The sequence below is a fragment of the Dermacentor silvarum genome, chromosome 2, assembly GCF_013339745.2.
Source record: "Dermacentor silvarum isolate Dsil-2018 chromosome 2, BIME_Dsil_1.4, whole genome shotgun sequence".
NCBI lineage: Eukaryota > Metazoa > Arthropoda > Arachnida > Ixodida > Ixodidae > Dermacentor > Dermacentor silvarum.
Genome location: NC_051155.1, coordinates 88,881,627 through 88,900,037, shown reverse-complemented (window position 1 = coordinate 88,900,037; position 18,411 = coordinate 88,881,627). Strand labels below are relative to the sequence as shown.

General features: G+C 49.7%; 1 protein-coding gene across 1 annotated transcript in view; it reads left to right on the top strand.

Moving 5' to 3' along the window:
* Nucleotides 1-18,411, top strand: part of LOC119440211 (transformation/transcription domain-associated protein-like) — a 233,828-nt gene that overhangs the window by 191,479 nt on the left and 23,938 nt on the right. Inside the window, 6 exon segments of the mRNA XM_049661446.1 lie at nucleotides 173-480; nucleotides 2,864-2,953; nucleotides 3,177-3,270; nucleotides 6,481-6,588; nucleotides 7,159-7,383; nucleotides 15,471-15,686. Coding sequence (XP_049517403.1) covers nucleotides 173-480; nucleotides 2,864-2,953; nucleotides 3,177-3,270; nucleotides 6,481-6,588; nucleotides 7,159-7,383; nucleotides 15,471-15,686 — 1,041 coding nt within the window.

The following is an 18,411-nucleotide window of genomic DNA, read 5'->3' as shown; positions in this document are numbered from 1 at the left end:
ACATTTTCGAATAATTATTTTTCGATTATTCGCACACCCCTTATTGAAAATGGTTTTTCAGGGCCTTGAAACCCCTCCCTGTGTTTTATTATTCACAAGAACTGCTGTGTACCTTGGTCTGGTAGCGCTGGTGGATTGCATTTCTCAGCTGTCCCCTCCTTTGCGCATGCAGATGGTGTGGTTCCGGGAGAACTGGTATGAGGAGGTCCTCCGGCAGCTGCGCCAGGGGCTGGCCAAGTGCTACGCCGTGGCCTTTGAGAACCGGGGTGCAGTGGCAGATGCCACCGTGACCCCGCACACTCTCAACTTCCTCAAGAAGCTGGTGTCCACCTTCGGAGTGGGCATTGAGAACGTCTCTTCGGTGACGACCACCTTCTCCAGTGCTGCGTCCGAGTCGCTGGCTCGCCGGGCGCAGGCCACTGCCCAGGATCCCGTCTTCCAGAAGATGAAGGGACAGTTCACCACGGACTTTGACTTTGGGTGAGTGGCAGCGTGGGGGGCCTGTCTCTTGTTATGCAGTCTGCAGCACAGGTGTCCACGTTGATGAATTATCCAGAAACATTTAAGGCGTGTTCGTATTGGTGATCTACAGTGGTTGCGCTGCCACAAATGTGACTATTCGTATTCGGGTACCAGCAAATCTCCTCCCGGGTCGTCACACGCCACATTCACCACTATTGCCACCAACCCAATTGCGATAAGCATTTTCACTTATCTGTTTTACAGCGCGTGGGGCGTAGTGTCATTGGTAGTGTACTGCACGCTTTTAGTAGGAGAAAATCGAAATACACTGCTGTTGCCTGATACAGGCGGCGCAATGTGAGCATCATATTTCGCTTCGGTTTCCTCTCGCCATCTTGAAACACACCACGATAAGAAAACAACAAAACACATCTCGGGCCACCAAATACCCACCAGCTCGATGTGCGTTGGCGTCTTGTGCCTAGTGCGCAATGATTGGCGCAACGCTTTGCAATATGTAGACGTCAACTACAGTCGTACGTTTTCCCGCTCTGTGCATTTTTTTTCTCACTTTTTAATACTGTGCAAATGAAGTTTTACTATACTGATGGATGTTCCCATCAAACGAAGAGGGTTTAGGCTACCTCCTGGCAAATGAAAGCTGACTATGCTGGCGAGCAGGGTAGCCTCTCAAAGGCGGGCAAAATTTGTCTCAAATCTGCGATTTTCTTGAGTCACTGTGACTATACATTTTTCACTTACTTCTTATGCATATTTAATTTTTATTTTTTTGCCATACGAAATAGAGGGTTAAAGTATGATAAAACAAGTGAAAACAAGAAAATTATATTTTTTTTAAGGAAAATGCATTTTTTCGATCCACGTCTCCCCTTAACAGGGCATCGCTGCAAGAAGTGTGTGCGTGGATTTTGAACACAAGGTGTGCGGTTTCATTCGAGTCTGTCATGAAGAGCTTCAAGGTGACGGAAATGTCACAGTAATGGTTGACACAAAGGGCAACCAGCTTTGGGGTAGCACCGATGAAGCTAACTTGTGAAACGATAAGGACCCGCCGTGGTTCCTTAGTGGCTAAGGTGCTGGGCTGCTAAGCACGAGGTTGCGGGATCGAATTCCGGCCACGGCGGCCGCATTTCGATGGGGGCGAAATGTGAAAACACCCGTGTACTTAGATTTAGGTGCATGTTAAAGAACCCCAGGTGGTCGAAATTTTCCGGAGTCCCCCACTACGGCATGCCTCATAATCAGATCGTTGTTTTGGCACGTGAAACCCCATAATTATTAATTAATTTCAACGACAAGGAGAACTGAATAAAAGTGTTTACAGCCAGTAGCTACTGGTTGCATTATTCGGCGTAGCAGAGTGAGTGCAGTTTGAGGCTTCAGGGAAGACTCATAAGTCTGCCTCGTGTAAGGCCAGCACCCTGTAAAAAAAAATATGAAAAAGTGCAAGTTTTATAAGAGTGAATACAGTACTTGGATGTCCTGCTCCTAGGTGCTGCTCATTGATTCAGCAACTTCGTAACTTCGGTCACAGGTCTGAAAAATTGAGCAGCGAGTGACTGGCACCAAGCAGTCAGTCCAGAATACACCTTGTACTATTATGAGCAATAAGAAAGGGAACACAGTAACGCGTAGAAAACACCCCCAGACCCAGATGTGGTTGATGCGCAGCAGCCGCCATCGGAAACAAAGTGGAAAGGGGGAAGCTGTTCTAAAAACTGCTTGCATTCCCGCCGTGCGTCTGCAAAGTACGGAACTTCGCATCGCCAGCAGACAGTGATAATACTGTTAGATATTGCGTCACTGACAACTGGGTACGTCAATTCAAATAAAGAATTGGTTTGAAATACAGAGCAAGCTTGGTCTAAGAGTATATTCAAACGGTTGCGCGAAGGAAAAAAAAAAGAATGAATGAAAGAAAACAAATTGAATCGGTGTACGTCACTGCGACGATTACTGTCTTATCGGCTGTCGGACAATACCATATTATTGGCGAATGACGTAAGCTGCTGCTTTGTAGAAATGCCAGCATGGTGGCAGTGCCAACACTTAGTGGAAGAGCGCCCTCCTTTCCCCCTTCGTTTTTCACAGCGCCATCCGCGTATCGCTCCGAGTGTTTCGAGGCTGTTTACCATGCGTTCCTGTGTTCCCTTTCATATTGCTCATGATAGTACACATACATCATTTAAGCATGGCCGAATGTGTTGCAAGCATTAAGCAAAGGTTGTCATCAGCTAGTTACCACGATTGATTGCAATGGAAATCGATGCCCAGCAGTGATTATGGTAACTCTCAAGTTACAAATGTGTAACTGTGGGTTTTGCAAACTGTCACTGTATACCTCTTTGTTGTGGACTCATCAACACCTGGTATGTTGCAGCGCGCCAGGAGCGATGAAGCTGCACAACCTGATCAACAAGCTGAAGAAGTGGATCAAGATCCTGGAAGCCAAGACCAAGCTGTTGCCCAAGTTAGTGAGAACTTCGTTGTATCATAGTTATACAGACGCCTTTATAACAAAACGCTCGAGACCTCCAAAATCCTTCATCATACAGGTCTCGTGATTGTACAGATTGCGCAACATACCGCTCACAGGCTAAGCACGATCAGCAAAACAAAACCTTTATTTTACGTCTGTTCCAAGAGGTACTTGTTGCTCTTTTAAACAGCATTTTTTTGTTCCCTCGTCCTAGGTCACTGCTAATCGAGGAGAAGTGCCGCTTCTTGAGCAACTTCTCTCAGCAGACGGCTGATGTGGCTCTACCTGGCGAGTTCCTGATGCCAAAGGTAACGGGGCCATCTCCCGCTGCTTGCGAAAACAGAGCGCAAACAAGATCACAGGTAGTAGACACGTGTGTCAATGTTTCGTTATGGGGCTGTTTGCCCATGTGGACTGACTATTTCCGTTTTCTTTGGCTCCTCTTGAGCAGATCTTATTTTGTAGTTCTTATTTTGTGACAGAGTTCTTGCCTGGTGTGGCATGGTTTCTTGTTCCCACCGTGCTTTTAGTCTGGCAGTCTGGTTGCTACATTGTTCTTCATCTGTCATCACCTTTTGCCTGTACTGTTTAAGTCTACTTCATTTGGCTTTAGTGTGGATGACTTCACTCGGTCTCGCCGCATGTAATGCAGTAAAGCCTCGTTTATTCAAAATCACGCACAGCATCTCACAGTCACCACCGTTACACTTAACAAAGCAGGGGACGACGTTCAGGGACTCAACCACAGTCGGAATCGGACGCGTGAGTGGGCTCATTATTGTCCCCACCGTTGCCTACTGGCCCACTGTCGGTGACTTCGTCTTCCACGTTAGCGTATGATGTCTGCACGTCTGCATTAATGTTAAAGTAGTCGGCGAAGCCTAGTCCGTCACTCCCGCCTGGCTGGATGCACGTGAGCTTTTTAGAGTTATCCAATATGATTCGCACTGGAGATTGCAGGACTGCACAAATTTTATGGATGGACCGCATTTCCGAAAAAAAACAAAAACTGATCGAATTATTGTGGTTTTACTGTATTTATACTTTCTGTCTTCTTGTTTGCTTTGCACTGTTAAGTTTTCACTTTTGCCTGAAACGTTACTGCTACTTATAGGTGAGGTTGTAAGTGTGCTTAATTTATGCATTTAAAGACAATTAGCAAAATGTTGAGAATGATAACCGCGCCCTATAAAGATGTCGTGCTAAAGCATTGAAATATAGTCATTCACTGGTAGAGCATTCAAATAGCAGTCATTCACTGCTAAAGCTTCATTTACGCCAGGAATGCTCCATTGTGTCTTTTTCAGTACGTTTGGCCCTGACTACATCAAAGTGGCACTTATGATTAAAAGCAAGGTGATGCTTATAAGTTATGCGTCACTTTAAAAAATTATTCAGCATATTCTTCCACTTGCATGCTTCTGACATTTTTTCATCAATTTGTTGCCTGCTTATAGATTCTTACAAGTTGCCATGGCCACAGCTGGTGGCTGTCATGGGAGGGCTGCTCTTGCTACTACAGTCGAATCTCGATAATTCGAACCCGAAGTAGCCCAAAAATTTGTTTGAATTAAAGGAAGGACTTATTTTGAAGTATTCGTGCACGATGTACGAACGGTGTGAGTCGTGAAATGCGCCGCGCAAGCACATAGCAAGCGAGGGCCACGAAACTGCCCACATCGGCCAATGCTCGCTTCGCGATAACGGCAGAAAACGAAACTTCAGGGAGCGGGCCGCGCCGGCAAGGCGACGGGAGTGCGCGGCGACCGTCGAAGGTGAGGGAGGAGGGCGGCAGAGAAGCGGATTTGACCTTGGCAACACCGTCGCTTCGGTGGCAGTGACTCTCCTCGCCCTCCCTCTCAACTCCCTCGTAGCTCCCCCACCTTCCACTGTCTCTGTGCGCGCCCGCCGCCGTGCCGGCGTCGCCGCTCTTGCCGGCCCGGGGCCAGCTCCCTGAGGTTTCGTTTTCTGCCGTTATCGGCAAGTTTGCCGGACTGGGCCTCTTCCGTTGCTTCCCTCTGCGCCGCAGCGTTGGCTGAGACGTCGGCTCGTACACGCGTGTTCCAGCGTGACGGTGAAATGGCAACCTTGCCATTTGAGAGTCAAATCTTCGCCGCGTTTTTTTTTTTCTTTTTCTTTTTCTTTTTCTCCGCGTGGTGTTGAGAGGTCTCTCTTAAGCTTTTGCTCTATCGATGTGTCGGAGCAATACCGGTTGGAGGCGCCACCGCGTGATTTGGCGCGCTGCTGAGGGCATTGTTGGTGTGCCGTATGTTCGAATGAACCGTCGCAAATGCTTTCGCGTTCGAATTACCGGGCGTTTTCGCCCATAGGAATACACATAACGTTGACGGACCACAGTGTCAGTTCGAATAAACCGGAAGTTCGAATTAAGCGTGTTAGAATTAACGAGATTCGACTGTAGTGTAGTGCAGTCAATAGAGTGTCCGATTTTTTGGACATCCCTGGGACAGCAAAAACGTTTTTAAAAAATCGGGCCGTCTGAAAAACGAATGTACGTCTTTAACTGCCCTCGAGGGCTCAAGTTGCCACAGCCATGTCTTAAATAGCTTTGGAGGCCTGCCAGCATAATTACAGGCCTCTTGGTGCTTTTTCTGTGACAGGAGACGACATGTATATGCGTGTATAATTAAGGAACAGATTTTGTCTCGCGACAGTGGTACCTTTGCACTTCTGGTATGGTTCACCGCAATACATCCTATATCCTTGACAGCTGTATTGCGGCAAAGCCGACTTTTGGGAACCAGCATTATGCAACACCTAAGACCCCTGCCGTGCTTTCCGCGCTTCATTGCCACTGGCAAGGATGACGAAGGTGAAGTCGGTGTCATTGCCGACAGTGGCGAATCCTTTAAATGGAAAACATGGCACCGAACAGCAGGAAGCTTGATGATGAACGTCAAAACAGCTAGGCCTAACAGCAGCACAAGATGACTATTACAGCTGCCGGCGGATCAACATGCGAGAGCGCTGGTTCGCGGCTGTAAGATAATCAAAAGGGCAGCAGTGGTGCCGTTTCGGAATTCCAGTCACAGCAAAAAGTCAGAAAAATTGGATGGTGAAGGGTTTCAGCATCCGAAATATCAGAGGTTCTTGTACATTAGCGCTATGAGGCATGTGGTGTTGCCTTGAAGGTGTCTGAGTTATCAGGCATGTCTGAAAAATCGGGCGTCCAAAAAATCTGGTCGTTGACTGTATACGTAAGTGTAGCAAGGGAATGGGGACATAGAGCAGGCATGGAAGGTGCGAACGTTCACCCAAACACTGATTGATGAAGGATGGATGAAACTTTAAAAGGATCAAACAAATTTGAAAAAAAAAAAGTGATGCATAAGGAAGCCCTCCTTATAGGGTGGGTGGTGATGCACATATGACACGTATGTCTGCCTGTGTCCAAAGTACCATGGTTGTTGATTACTACGCAGTCCACTTTTATTGTGAAGATACCCTCTGTTGGAATTTGTGAACCAACTCTTGTGTTCCTTCCCTGCTCATTTCAGCACAGCCACTACTATGTGCGCATCGCACGGTTCATGCCACGGGTGGAGATTGTCCAGAAGTACAACACAGCTGCCAGGCGACTTTACCTTCGTGGGCAAAATGGCAAGGTGAGTGCCGTTATTGAGGGAAGGGGAGATACGGAGAGCATGAGGGGTGGTGGAAAATACATAGACCTAAACTGTGTGCGTGCATGTACGTGTCCGCGTCACTGATATTCTAGTGAACAAGACGGTGAAATGGATGGGGGCAGGTCGCGTATTTCATAGGTACGCCTCCGAGATGGCAGCGGTGTGCTGCGTAGCGTATTCTACCGGGACCGCCATGGGGGGCTACGACGAGCCCTTTCGCCACCCGCGACAGTCACTTTTTGACCGAGGCAGTGCCCTCTTGGCTTCTCTGCTATGTAGCTTCCAGTGCGCTAGCAGTGACAAAAAAGAAAGCCTGGTGTCGGTGCGATAACTCCGCTTATAGTTGAAGGATTCGAAAAATATTTGCGGCACGAGATTCGTGGGATGACATACTTTAATAATGAGACCGTTCTATGATTAGTTAGAAAGTGTTTCAGGACCCCTTGTAGATGGCAAATGATGAGTTTATGTCATCAAGGTTAGATTCGTAGGCATAAGACGGAGTCGTCTGCTAGTGCAAGACGTGTAATTCTTGCGTGCTGCCTGCAGATCTACCCATACCTGGTGGTGAACGACGCGTGCCTGAGCGACGCGCGGCGTGAGGAGCGGGTGCTACAGTTGCTGCGCATGCTGAACACCCTGCTGGACAAGCAGAAGGAGACGGCCCGCCGCTTCCTGCACCTGGCCGTGCCCCGTGTGGTGGCCGTCAGCCCCCAGATGCGCCTCGTTGAGGACAACCCGGCGTCGGTCTCGCTGCTGCACATCTACAAGCAGGTGAAGTGGTCCTTCACTTCTCGGTGCAGGGGAGATTTGGCGACTAGTGCACCGAGGTTCGTCTTGAAATGTGCTCGGAGAGAGAGAGACAGAGAGGAAAGGCAGGGAGGTTAACCAAGGTCTCGCCTGGTTGGCTACCCTACATGTGGAGCAGGGGAAAGGAGAAAAACATGAGAAGGAGGGTGATTCATCTGCAGGCACCCACAGATGAACGTTCATGCATGTACAGTGGAATCTCGATGATACGAATCTCACGGGGTCACGAAAAATATTCATATTAGCCGAAATTCGTATGATCAAAACACAATTAAAACTAGCTAAATTAAAGAGTCAGAAGTGAACTCACTCAGGCACACGTACGTAAAAAGCATATAGACCACTTATAACGTAACCGTTTATAGGGCTACAACGCGGCCTTTTCCGACTCCCGTTTACCCTCCCATAGATCTCCATGTACCGTATTTACACGATTGTAGGTCGACCCATTTTTTCAAATTTGGCAATCCAATGTTGGGAAGTCGACTTAGAATCGAAACCGAACCGTGTGCCGCTAGTAACGGCAAGAGAAACGAGAAATCAGGGGCGCTACGGCGTGGTTACAACTTTGCACCTATGTTTTTATGGTTACGGTAGAAGCGTAGCGTAATAATTTACTGTATTGCATACATTTTGATTGCGCGCACCACGAGCACACGGCTCTTGTGGGAGCATCGATCATGGAAGAGCCGCCGTTTAGGGGGTATTGGTGGATGGCGGAAGAGCCGCCGTTTGGGGGGGCATTGGTAGCTGGCGGAAGAGCCGCCGTTTGGGGGGGCATTGGTAGCTGGCGGAAGAGCCGCCGTTAGGGGGTATTGGTAGTTGGCGGAAGAGCCGTCGTTTGGGGGGTATTAGTAGTTGGCGGAAGAGCTTTTCTTTGAGATACGATTGTTTTCGATGGCCGTGCGCATCTGTCATTTCTGCTGCTGTGCTGAATCGTCGCGCCTGTCGTGAGTGCCAAGAACTTTCGGCGCTCGTTCTCAGCAGCGTTCAAACGGGCTGCTATCCTCCATGTTGAGGAAACTAACAACTGCGCAGCGGGACGCAAGTCTGGAGTCAGTGAACGTGTGGTGCGGCAGTGGCAGCTTCAGCGCGAGAAAATTTGGCCTCTCTGGCTACTGTGTGCGGGTGGGTCCTCTCTGCATGGGGGGCTGTACCGCGCGATGTCATGGTGCGGTCGTTCACGAAGTGTGGACTCACACTTGATGACGACATGCTGTGGGACCGCAGCAGCTATGACGGCAGCAGTACCAGTGAGGTCAACTCTAGTGACGATGAGTAGTCTTAGCAACCCCATCAATAAATTTCCCTTGTGTGAAATGCACTCGCGTGGTTTTTCTCCCCCCCCCCCCCCCCAATTTTTTTTTTTTTTGAGACATGCAATTTTGGGGGGGTCGACCTACATTCGAGTCGACTTACAATCGTGTAAATACGGTATACGCGTACCGCTTACAGTGCAGCCGCGTGAGACGAAATACCGGTCATAATGCGGCTTCCGCGGGAAAATCTCGCCAACAAGGGCGGTAGCGATGCACGCTTCTCAACGAGGTGCGCCCACTGATGGGAGAGGAGATGAACGAGGGTGATGCGGAGGAGGAGCATGAGTCCAAGGGCGATAAAATCGTCGCCGCGCGCCATATGTGCGAGTGAAAGCACGCACGGAGAGCGAACGCACAGCGGAGAGAAAACGCGCACGAAAGGCCGTGGGGGTATGGGAGGGGGAGGGAAGGGGGGCGACGTTGCGCGGCGGCGCCGAATGCGTATCTTGCAACTGAGCGCAAGGGTAACTGGCGACGCAATCTCCCCACGCGAAAGGAGAAAAGCGGTAAGGTAGCGCGGGAGGGAGGGAGTGGGGGAGGGGGCGACTTCTACTCTGCCAACAAATGCATTCTTGTACTTTGCGCCTGTGCCGGCTGTCGGTGTTGTCGCGCGCACCGTATCTTGAAAGCGATCTCCACGCGGCTCTGACCTTTGTATGCGCTGTGCTTACGCCGCTCAGTTTCCGTTGAAGCGATAGACCGCACGAACCTGCGCTTGCTGTGGCGGCCGCGCGTGGGGAAGCGCGGCCGCCGCAGCGAGCGAAGAGGCAAAAGGAAAAGCACAAAAGCAACAAAAGCACCACCGCTTCAAACTCTTCGCGCTGCTGTCTGGCGCCGCGTCCGCACCAAAAGAGAAAGGGAAAACGCTTGTGACTGCGCGCTATTCTCGTTCGCGGCCGTTGGTGGGGCGGCGTTTATTCGTATCAACCGACGCGGGTCGAAAATCGATTCGTAACAACCATTCTCTAGCACGTTGCAAAGTAATGGGGCTCGGCCGGGACCTCAGAAAAATTCTTGTCATCCGGAAATTCGTATTAGCTGTGATCGTATCATCGAGATTCCACTGTATATGTTCACTCACAAGCGCTCATCTAGTCCCTGTTGTCTTCAGAAAGTGCATTTGCGCTTTGGTGGCTTTGTGCATACCCTGCGGCCAAGGTTCCAGGATGTTTGCTTCCGAGAACAGTCGGTCGTCTAAGAGGCTAGGACTCGTCTGCAGAACATGTCGTCGAGAATTGTAGGTTGGACCACGGCCGCTGGATAAAAAAAAAGGTGCGGCCTGCCGCGTGCATTGAAAACGGTGTGATCCGCCGCGGCGCCACACGTCGGGGTCTGTTGTCTGGTATCGGCATAGCAAATGCGTCAGGAACGCCGTCGCGCGTGCAAGCCGAAGCGTTCCATCCCCCTCAGCTAGCGCCGTTTGGCACAGCCAAGCGGCTGACAATGCAACTACGGCCGTCACGTTCGCTCCCATAGTAGCGCGCCCGACGTGGCAGGCCGCACCTTTTTTTTATCCAGCGGCCGTGGTTGGACAATAGCACAGAATATGTCCTGTGGTCTCATGCCTCCCGCAAAAGTTGCATACGGTGCTGTTGACCATTTCAATGAAGAATCAGTAAGCGTTTGTGAATGCAACACCCAACCACAGGCAGCATACTAAGGCTGTTTCACGATGGTAGAACCAGAGTGGCAGGCGAAGCAACGTGTCAGAGTCCAATGCAACTAACAACCACAATAGGATAAACCAGACTGGTGCATTGTATTGCCGCTTTTAATTATACAATAAAACCTTGTTAATACGTACCTAATTAAAGGGAAAATGAGACATGCACCCAATCATAGTACAGTAGAACCTCGCTGATACGTTCCTGCTTAATATGATTACCCTGCTCCTACGTTCGCAATCACGAAAAATAAACATAACCCCATAGAGGAATGTGTTAATACGTTCCGGTTAATACAGTCCTGGATAATACGATTATTCGGCAGCAACGTTCAGCATTGTGGCAAACTGTGGTCGTATGGTACTTTCTGCAGCGAAAAATAATGATTCAGGTGTGCAAGAAGGCCGCTCTCATGTGCTTGTGAAGCGCTAAGCGGCAGACGGCCGCCGCGCGGCTTCTCTGCAGTGCTCAATTCCCCCCCCCTCCGCGACTTCTCTGCATTGCTCGTTCGCCCGAAGTGACGAAGTGCGGCAGCAGCGGCGAGTGAATTGACATTTGCGCTACCTCACCCCTCGCTTCAACGCGAACTACTAAGTGACGAAAACAGGCGGACGCCATGCGCGCGGTGCGTGCTACGGCTCGCCGAGATCGTAGCCAACGTTACATCGTAGCGGAGGTGGTAGCGGACGAGGCGCCTGAAGATGGCGGCGAGAACGAAGGCTTGCGCCACCGGCTGCCTTCACCGAAGCCCTTGCTGGCTTGGAAGCCTTACAAAGCTTCTTTCGCACAAAAGACAACGAAAATGCAGACAAGGGTCTGCAATGTGTGCAAAAGGAGTTGTTCCTGTCCACGGGTGTGACGCACCAACAGAAAATACAGCCGAATCTCGATGATTCGAACTCGAAGGGGCCTGAAAATTTGTTCGAATGAAAAGAAGGACTTATTTTTGACGTATTTGTGCACCATAGCGCTACATACGAACGGTGCGAGTCGTGAAATATCGCGGCGCGGAAGCACATAGCGAGTGAGGGCCACGGAACTGCCCACGCCGGCCAACGCTCGCATCCCGATAGCGCCTCTTCCTCCTCACATTCACAATCTCTCTCTCTCGCTTCCTGATAACCGCAGTAAACGAAACTTCAGGGAGCGGCCGGTGCCGGCACGGCGACACGCGCGTGCGGAGACCGTCGAAGGTGAGGGAGGAGGGCAGCAGGGAAGCCCATTTGGCCTCGGCAACCCTGTCGCTTCAGTGGCTCCCCTCGCCCTCCCTCCCAACTCTCTCGTAGCTCCCTCACCTTTTGACCATCTCCGTGCGCGCCCGCCGGCCTGGCGCCAGCTTAGCCCACTCCCTGAAGTTTCGTTTTCTGCCGTTGAAGCGAGCGTCGGCCGGCGTGGGCAGTTTCGTTGGCCGGACTGGGCCTTCGCGTTGCTTTCCTCTGCGACGCAGAAACGGTGACCTTACCATTTGAGAGAGGAAATTTTCGCCGCGGTATTTCTTTCTTTTTTATTTCTCCACGCAGCATTGAGGGGGGTCTCCTAAGCTTTTGCTTTATGGCGGTGTCGGAGCAATGCCGGTCGGAGGTGCCACCACGTGATTTGGCGTGCTGCTGAGAGCATTGTCGTTGCGTGGTTATGCTTTCGCGTTCGAATTGCCGAGCATTCTCGCCCATTGGAATACACATAACTTTGACGGGACCACAGCGTGAGTTCGAATTAACGAGATTCAACTGTCACTGTGTTTTGCAAGAAATAAATGCTTTCTGCCCTTGCCCCTCAATATGGGCTTGTCAGCTTCAATTTTTACGGGATTTTGGATCGTGCGTTTTCCCAGACCGTACGTTTATTTTTTGCATATTTTTTGAAAACGTATGAACGAGGTTCTACTGTAATTGCTACAAAGGAAACCCATGCGGGTTCCTAGAGCAGAAACCCGTAGGGGTTTCCCTTGTAGCAATTACTGCGATTGGGTGGATGTCTCATTTTCCGTTTAATTACTTCTCTCCACCTAACGGGTTTCCGCTGAACTATTACATCAAACACTGGCCTTTGCTTCGAGTTGTTGATAAATTCGATTTTGCCATGCCATCTGCTAGCTGCCTGGTCATCTCAGATGGTAGAGCGGCTGCCCCGGAAAGGCGGTGGTCCCGGGTTCGAGTGCCGGACCAGGACGAATTTTTCTTCAACTGCAAGGCTTTTCTTTCGAGGAACCCGTATGGGTTTTCTTTGTAGCAATTACTATGATTGGTTGGATGTCTCATTTTTCCTTTAATTACTTCTCTCCACCTAGCGTGTTTCTGCTGAACTATTACGTCTAATACGTATCTGCTTAATAAGTAATTCCGGTTTAAAATATCGCCTCGATAAATCCTGCACCCTGCTTCCATTGAACTCCATGCATTGGCCGACTGCTTTTAAGCTGTAGTCACTTCACTCCAAACTGTTCGTGCGTAGTATTTACTTCAATTTTCGGCACGTACAAGTGCGGAATCGGCTAAATGTAGTGCGCGTGGAACTTAGTGAAATTGAGGTGCACAGACCTTTCACGCACTGCATTAGCCAGCAGTAGTGACGTTAAAACATGGTGTCATGATGTGTTTCCTGATCCCATAGCATCTACGATGACGATGTTGAAGTGGATGACTGCCCTTTCATATCCAACACAGCGCGTGCGTTGGCCGTCACAAGGGTGTTCACTTAGAAGTGGGGCCTGATGGAGTAACTGGCTTGCAGCGTTGCTGAGTTTGAGGATACCGTCGTTGCTGCAAGGGCCACCACAGCGGCAAGTGAAAATAACAGATTTTTACAGTGAAGCTGTAAAATCTGTTATTTCACTTGCCGTTGTTGTAAAATCTGTTATTTCTCAGCCGCTTATGTGCCATTGTCCGCTAATTAGTACATTGCGTAGCACGTTCCTGATCCACGTACCCCGCCAACTGCGTATTAATGAGGTTTACTGTACTCGGTGCATTACAAGGTGGACGAACATCCAATTTCTTGTTGTATCTATCATACATTGAGGCTTTGGGTACTCAGGTTTATAGCAGTCCTTGTGAATTGCCCGCTGCTGTGGCTTGGTGTTTATAGCATTGCACCGCTAGACACAAGGTCACAGGTTTGATTTCTGGGCAAAGCAGTGACATTCTCATGGGAACAGAATGCAGAAATGCCCCACACTACAGCGTCCACAGGAAACTGAACACTGCACACCACAGGATGCGGCCACAAAAAGCACAAGTGCTGCCCCATAGCTAAGATTTTTTTCCCTACTCATTGGCTCTCGCAGCGACAATCGAGGCCTCGCGACTTTGCAGCACAGCCGCGGCGTGTGCTTTCACTTGCGACAAGTTTTGCACTACCGCCCGCACATCCCGATTATGTTTTCGCCAGTGAGCTGATCGCCAACAGATTGGGCGTCCATCGCGATGTAGCCGATGCTCCTCATCCCTGAGCTTTGCACCGAGCAAAAACAAAACAACCGTTGTGGAGAAAACCGTGGCCGCTATCGACGCAATTATGGACGGCAACTTTTTGGTGCTGAAGGCACACGGTCGACGCACGCACCGAGTCGGTACGGAACTGCCGTTCGCTGCAACAACTGCGGACAAAACCGCAGTCGCTGTCGATGCGATCACAGATGGTGACTACGCAATTTTTAGGCACATGGCCGACACGCGTACCGAGTCAAAACGAAACTGTTTGCCGCAGCCGCTGCGGAAGAAACGGCGGCCGCTATCGATGCAGTCATGGGATGGAGTTATGTTAACGCAGTTAACGCAGTTATGAAAGCTTGCGGGCAACGCGATGCTATGTGCGGCGGTAATGCAGGAATAAAGGCTTTAAAGGCACAAATATGCACGAAGAATTCCTCGTCGGCGGAGACATTGAGGGTGTAGTCGGCGCCGCTTAAACAACTGAAGTCACCACGATCGTGTCGCTAGTTAACACGTCAATAAATAAACGCGGGACGCGCGGAGCCAACCCAAATGCACTCCCGAATGGCTTGCCGGACTACGCTTGCCCGAGTACGCTTGCCCGACGGTTTGAGCGCGGTCGGTGCTGGATTAGCTTAGCTAGTTTGGGTTTCCAGGAGGTATCGGCAACATGGCCGACCACCATGCTGCGGCGATGCCAGCGACGTATCAACGCCAAAATATTGCTATTTCCGCTCAACTCGGCGGTCAAATTAGCACGCAGTCGTGCAGGCGGAGTCCGAATTAATAGAATGGCGTACCTTAAGGTGTCTGAAATTTCGGTCGTACGTATACTTTTAATTTATGGGCCAGTGATGGTGCCTCAAAGTAGTCCGAATAATCGAGCTTGTTTGAATTGCTGGTGTCGAAATAATCGGTTGACGCCAGTTGTGAATCAGCCAGTTGCTGAACAGAGGCTTCAGCTTTACAAGGAAGAACAGACCATTGAAAAGTACCTGGTGTCGTCTGAAGCAATGACTGAGTATTACTAGGGGCTCATCAAGGCTGGCCTGGCTCAGAAGAGCGTTGATGACATTGAGTCTGGCCAGGTGTTTCCGACTGATGCTAGAGCCGTAATGAAAACATAACTAAGTGTCAGCCGTCAACGAAAAAATCATACAATGTAAAAGGCAACATCTGAGCAGCTTCACTCAACTTGAAATAAACTAAATACAGCACACTGTGTGAACAGGTTTGTTGTCTTCATTTAAATTAAAGAGAAACTCATGTATTTAGAGGCAGAGCAACATTGTTTTCCAGCAAGCAAATACTTTCTGGAATAACGCTTTTCAATTTTAACTGTTTGAAATACCTTAGGATGTCTCTAGCAGCTGGCATTTATTAGCTCCAACATGCTCCGAGATCTGTATCTGGATGCTCCAAACTGCTGCAAAAGTAAGATTTTGCTGCTAAAAAAATTGCCCCAAACCTCAATCGTCCGTGGCACCACTGCATACTCTTATTCAGGTCATGGAGCCATTCTTTCTCCAAATAAAGATTTTATTCATTCATTCATTCATTCACTGTTTTCTGTAAACTTGTGCCTACTCGACTAGGTAGTGATTCTGTGGCTCATTTGATGGTGTCCTATTTTGCAGAGGTGCAGCCAGCGTGGTGTGGAGCACGATGCCCCCGTGGGCCGCTATTACGAACGGCTGGCAGCAGTGCAGGCGCGGGGATCACAGGCCAGCCACCAGGTGCTGCGGGACATTCTGCGGGATGTCCAGGGCTCCATGGTGCCCCGGACTCTGCTCCGGGACTGGGCTCTGGCCACCTTCCAGGCACCCACGCACTATTGGACCTTCCGCAAGCAGGTACAAGACAATTTCAGCACGGTGTATAATAAGCTCTTGCACATACTATAAAATGGTGGTTCCAGAGCCCGTGTGGTCGGAATGCACTGGAGATATTTACAGTTTACATTGCACTGCAGGCTTCGCTTCTGTGTAGCTAGTGTGACAGCATAGCAGCGCCCAATTTGATTCAAATAAATGCTTGTAAACTTGCTCTTCATAGTGACAGCTAGAATTAAATGATAAAATCGGGTTTTACTTTGTCTCCTCGCATTTTAAGAAATAGATGAATTGTCTGTGTTGATACTGCAAGGCCTACCTAAAGACATCACCACTGCCACAAAATTGATTTGATATCTACAGTGGAATCTCGATGATACGAATCTCACGGAGTCACAAAAAATATTCGTATTAGCCGAAATTCGTATCATCGAAACACAGTTAAAACTAGCTAAATTATGAGGGGATGAGAGCATCAGATCGCGAAAATCGCGAGAAAAATTTATTTTTGAAAACCACGCGTTTCAGTATCTGCAACACCTAATCTACGCTGTATCAAAATGGTTTGGCTGAAAAAGCGCTAAATGTGGCCAAAAAAGATTTATTCGTCAGTGCGCAGGGCGAGAAAACAGCTTTAATTAATCGCGCAAAATCACCGCAATTCCCGGAGACATATCGTATTTCCCGCCACCGAGCGCCACCATCTTGGTATCGTTCGAAAGCTCAAAGTTTCGCCGTTCCGCTTCTCAATTCGTCCGTCGTCGCCATTTTGTAACAAACGCGCAAACTCAAAAGAAGCGCGGGTCTGTGATAGGTAGTCACACGGACCCTCCGCTGAAAGCGGCCTCTGATTTGTTGCCGTGCTGAAAGGCGTCTCTCCATTGGTTGCTGCTGTGGCAGAGGCAAGATGGCAACCGCAGTTGTCTGCTTCGTAAACCACGCCGGCGTCTTCACTTGACACGCAGAATTCGGATTACTGAGAGCTCCCAGGTTAGTGATGGATCGTCGCTCGTTGGAGAAAAAAATTTTGCACAAAGCACGCCTTCGGAATACGGAAGCGCAAGCCTCCTACGGCAAGAAAAATACGGCGATTAGCGGGAGAAGCGGAGGAGCACCTGACTGAACGTGCCGCGCTACCTCGCACCGTGGATTACGTGCCGCGCTACCTCGCACCGTGGATTACGTGCCGCGCTATCTTGCACCGTGTGACTCCAGCATCGAAACCGACAATCGCCCTGTGCATCGGCACCGATTGATGGAAGACGCGCCAATGGAGGCTCCCGCGCCTCGGCATACGGCCACGCGAATCAGCCGAGATCGTATCTCGGTAGACGTAGCTCGCTGCGACTAGGCAAAATGGTGCAAACACAAAGAACGCGGCCCGAGCACAGTAGCCACTCCGTCCGATGGGCGGCCGCCGAAAAGGAGGAAAAGCATAAAAGCAAGAAAAGCGCCACCGCTTCAAATTCTTCGCTCCCAGTCGCGGCCTATTCGCTGTCCGGCACCATGTCCGCGCCTCCGCACCAAAACAGAAAGGGAGAAAGCACGTGACTGCACGTTGTTCTCTCTCTCGGCCGTTGGTGGGGCGGCGTTTATTCATATCAACCAACGCAGGTTGAAAATCGATTCGTAACATCCGTACTCTAGCACATTGCAAAGTAATGGGGCTTGGCCGGGACCACAGAAAAATTCGTATCATCCGGAAATTCGTATTAGCCGTGATCGTATCATGGAGATTCCACTGTATATACTAAGGGCTGCCTCAGGATCCAGCGGTGGCCATGCATAAGTGATGCCAGATGCTCTACAAAGACCTCCCTGAGAAAATGCACGTGGTAGTGCCAGAGTTGTTTTGAATGCTCATGTGCAAACGGCTAAATGATGTACTAAAGCTGCTGTCTGCTGAGTGCAGGGGGCTATGTGCAGCAACTGTCTATTGAATGGTAGTTACTGGGGGTCTGCAAATACCAAGTAGTAGATTTCAAATCGAATATCAAATCGAATCAAGAGAAAGAAAGCTGAATATCGAATCAAATATCAGAAAATCTTGCACAAAATTTAACCCTTTCAGGGTCAATGACATACACATACGTCATCCGCGAACACCTTCAAAATGGTCAGTGATGTACAGTGCAGTCCACTTATAACGATACCACATATAACGATATATCAGTTATAATGATGAGTCGACTTAAGAGTATCAACTTATGTATTAGGGCTATGGAAAAAAAAACATCCAGTCGAGTCCCGCTACAACGAAATTGACGGGGAGCGCGAAAAATTTCGTTGTCGCGGAAATTCGTTGTCGCGATATTAATCAAATACATAGGTGACACGTGACTCGCTGACGCAAAAAGCAAGCTTTAATTCCAAAAATCGGTCAGCTTGTTTCCGCTTCCTGCCAAGAGATGGCACAACGAGGTTATCGCATGCCGCCAGCAAAGCCATTGCCTGATCGTTGTCCGTGGTCCCGATGAACGCCTGATCGTGTCGAATGCGTCCATGACCTGCGATGTAGTCGGTTGTCTGGGCTCACGTTGTGCGGCTGCGTCATCTTCGTCCGACGAAACAGTCTTCCCGGACGCTGTTCAGGATGTCTTCGTCGGTCATTTCCTCGTGCACCACCACGCACGAGTCAGCTTGGATGTAGACCGGCGGGCACATCTCCACTTTCCAGCAGGGCTGCCCACGCGGCTGCGACTTCATCAGACGGCGACCCGTCTCCATCGATATCTTCATTCTCGGA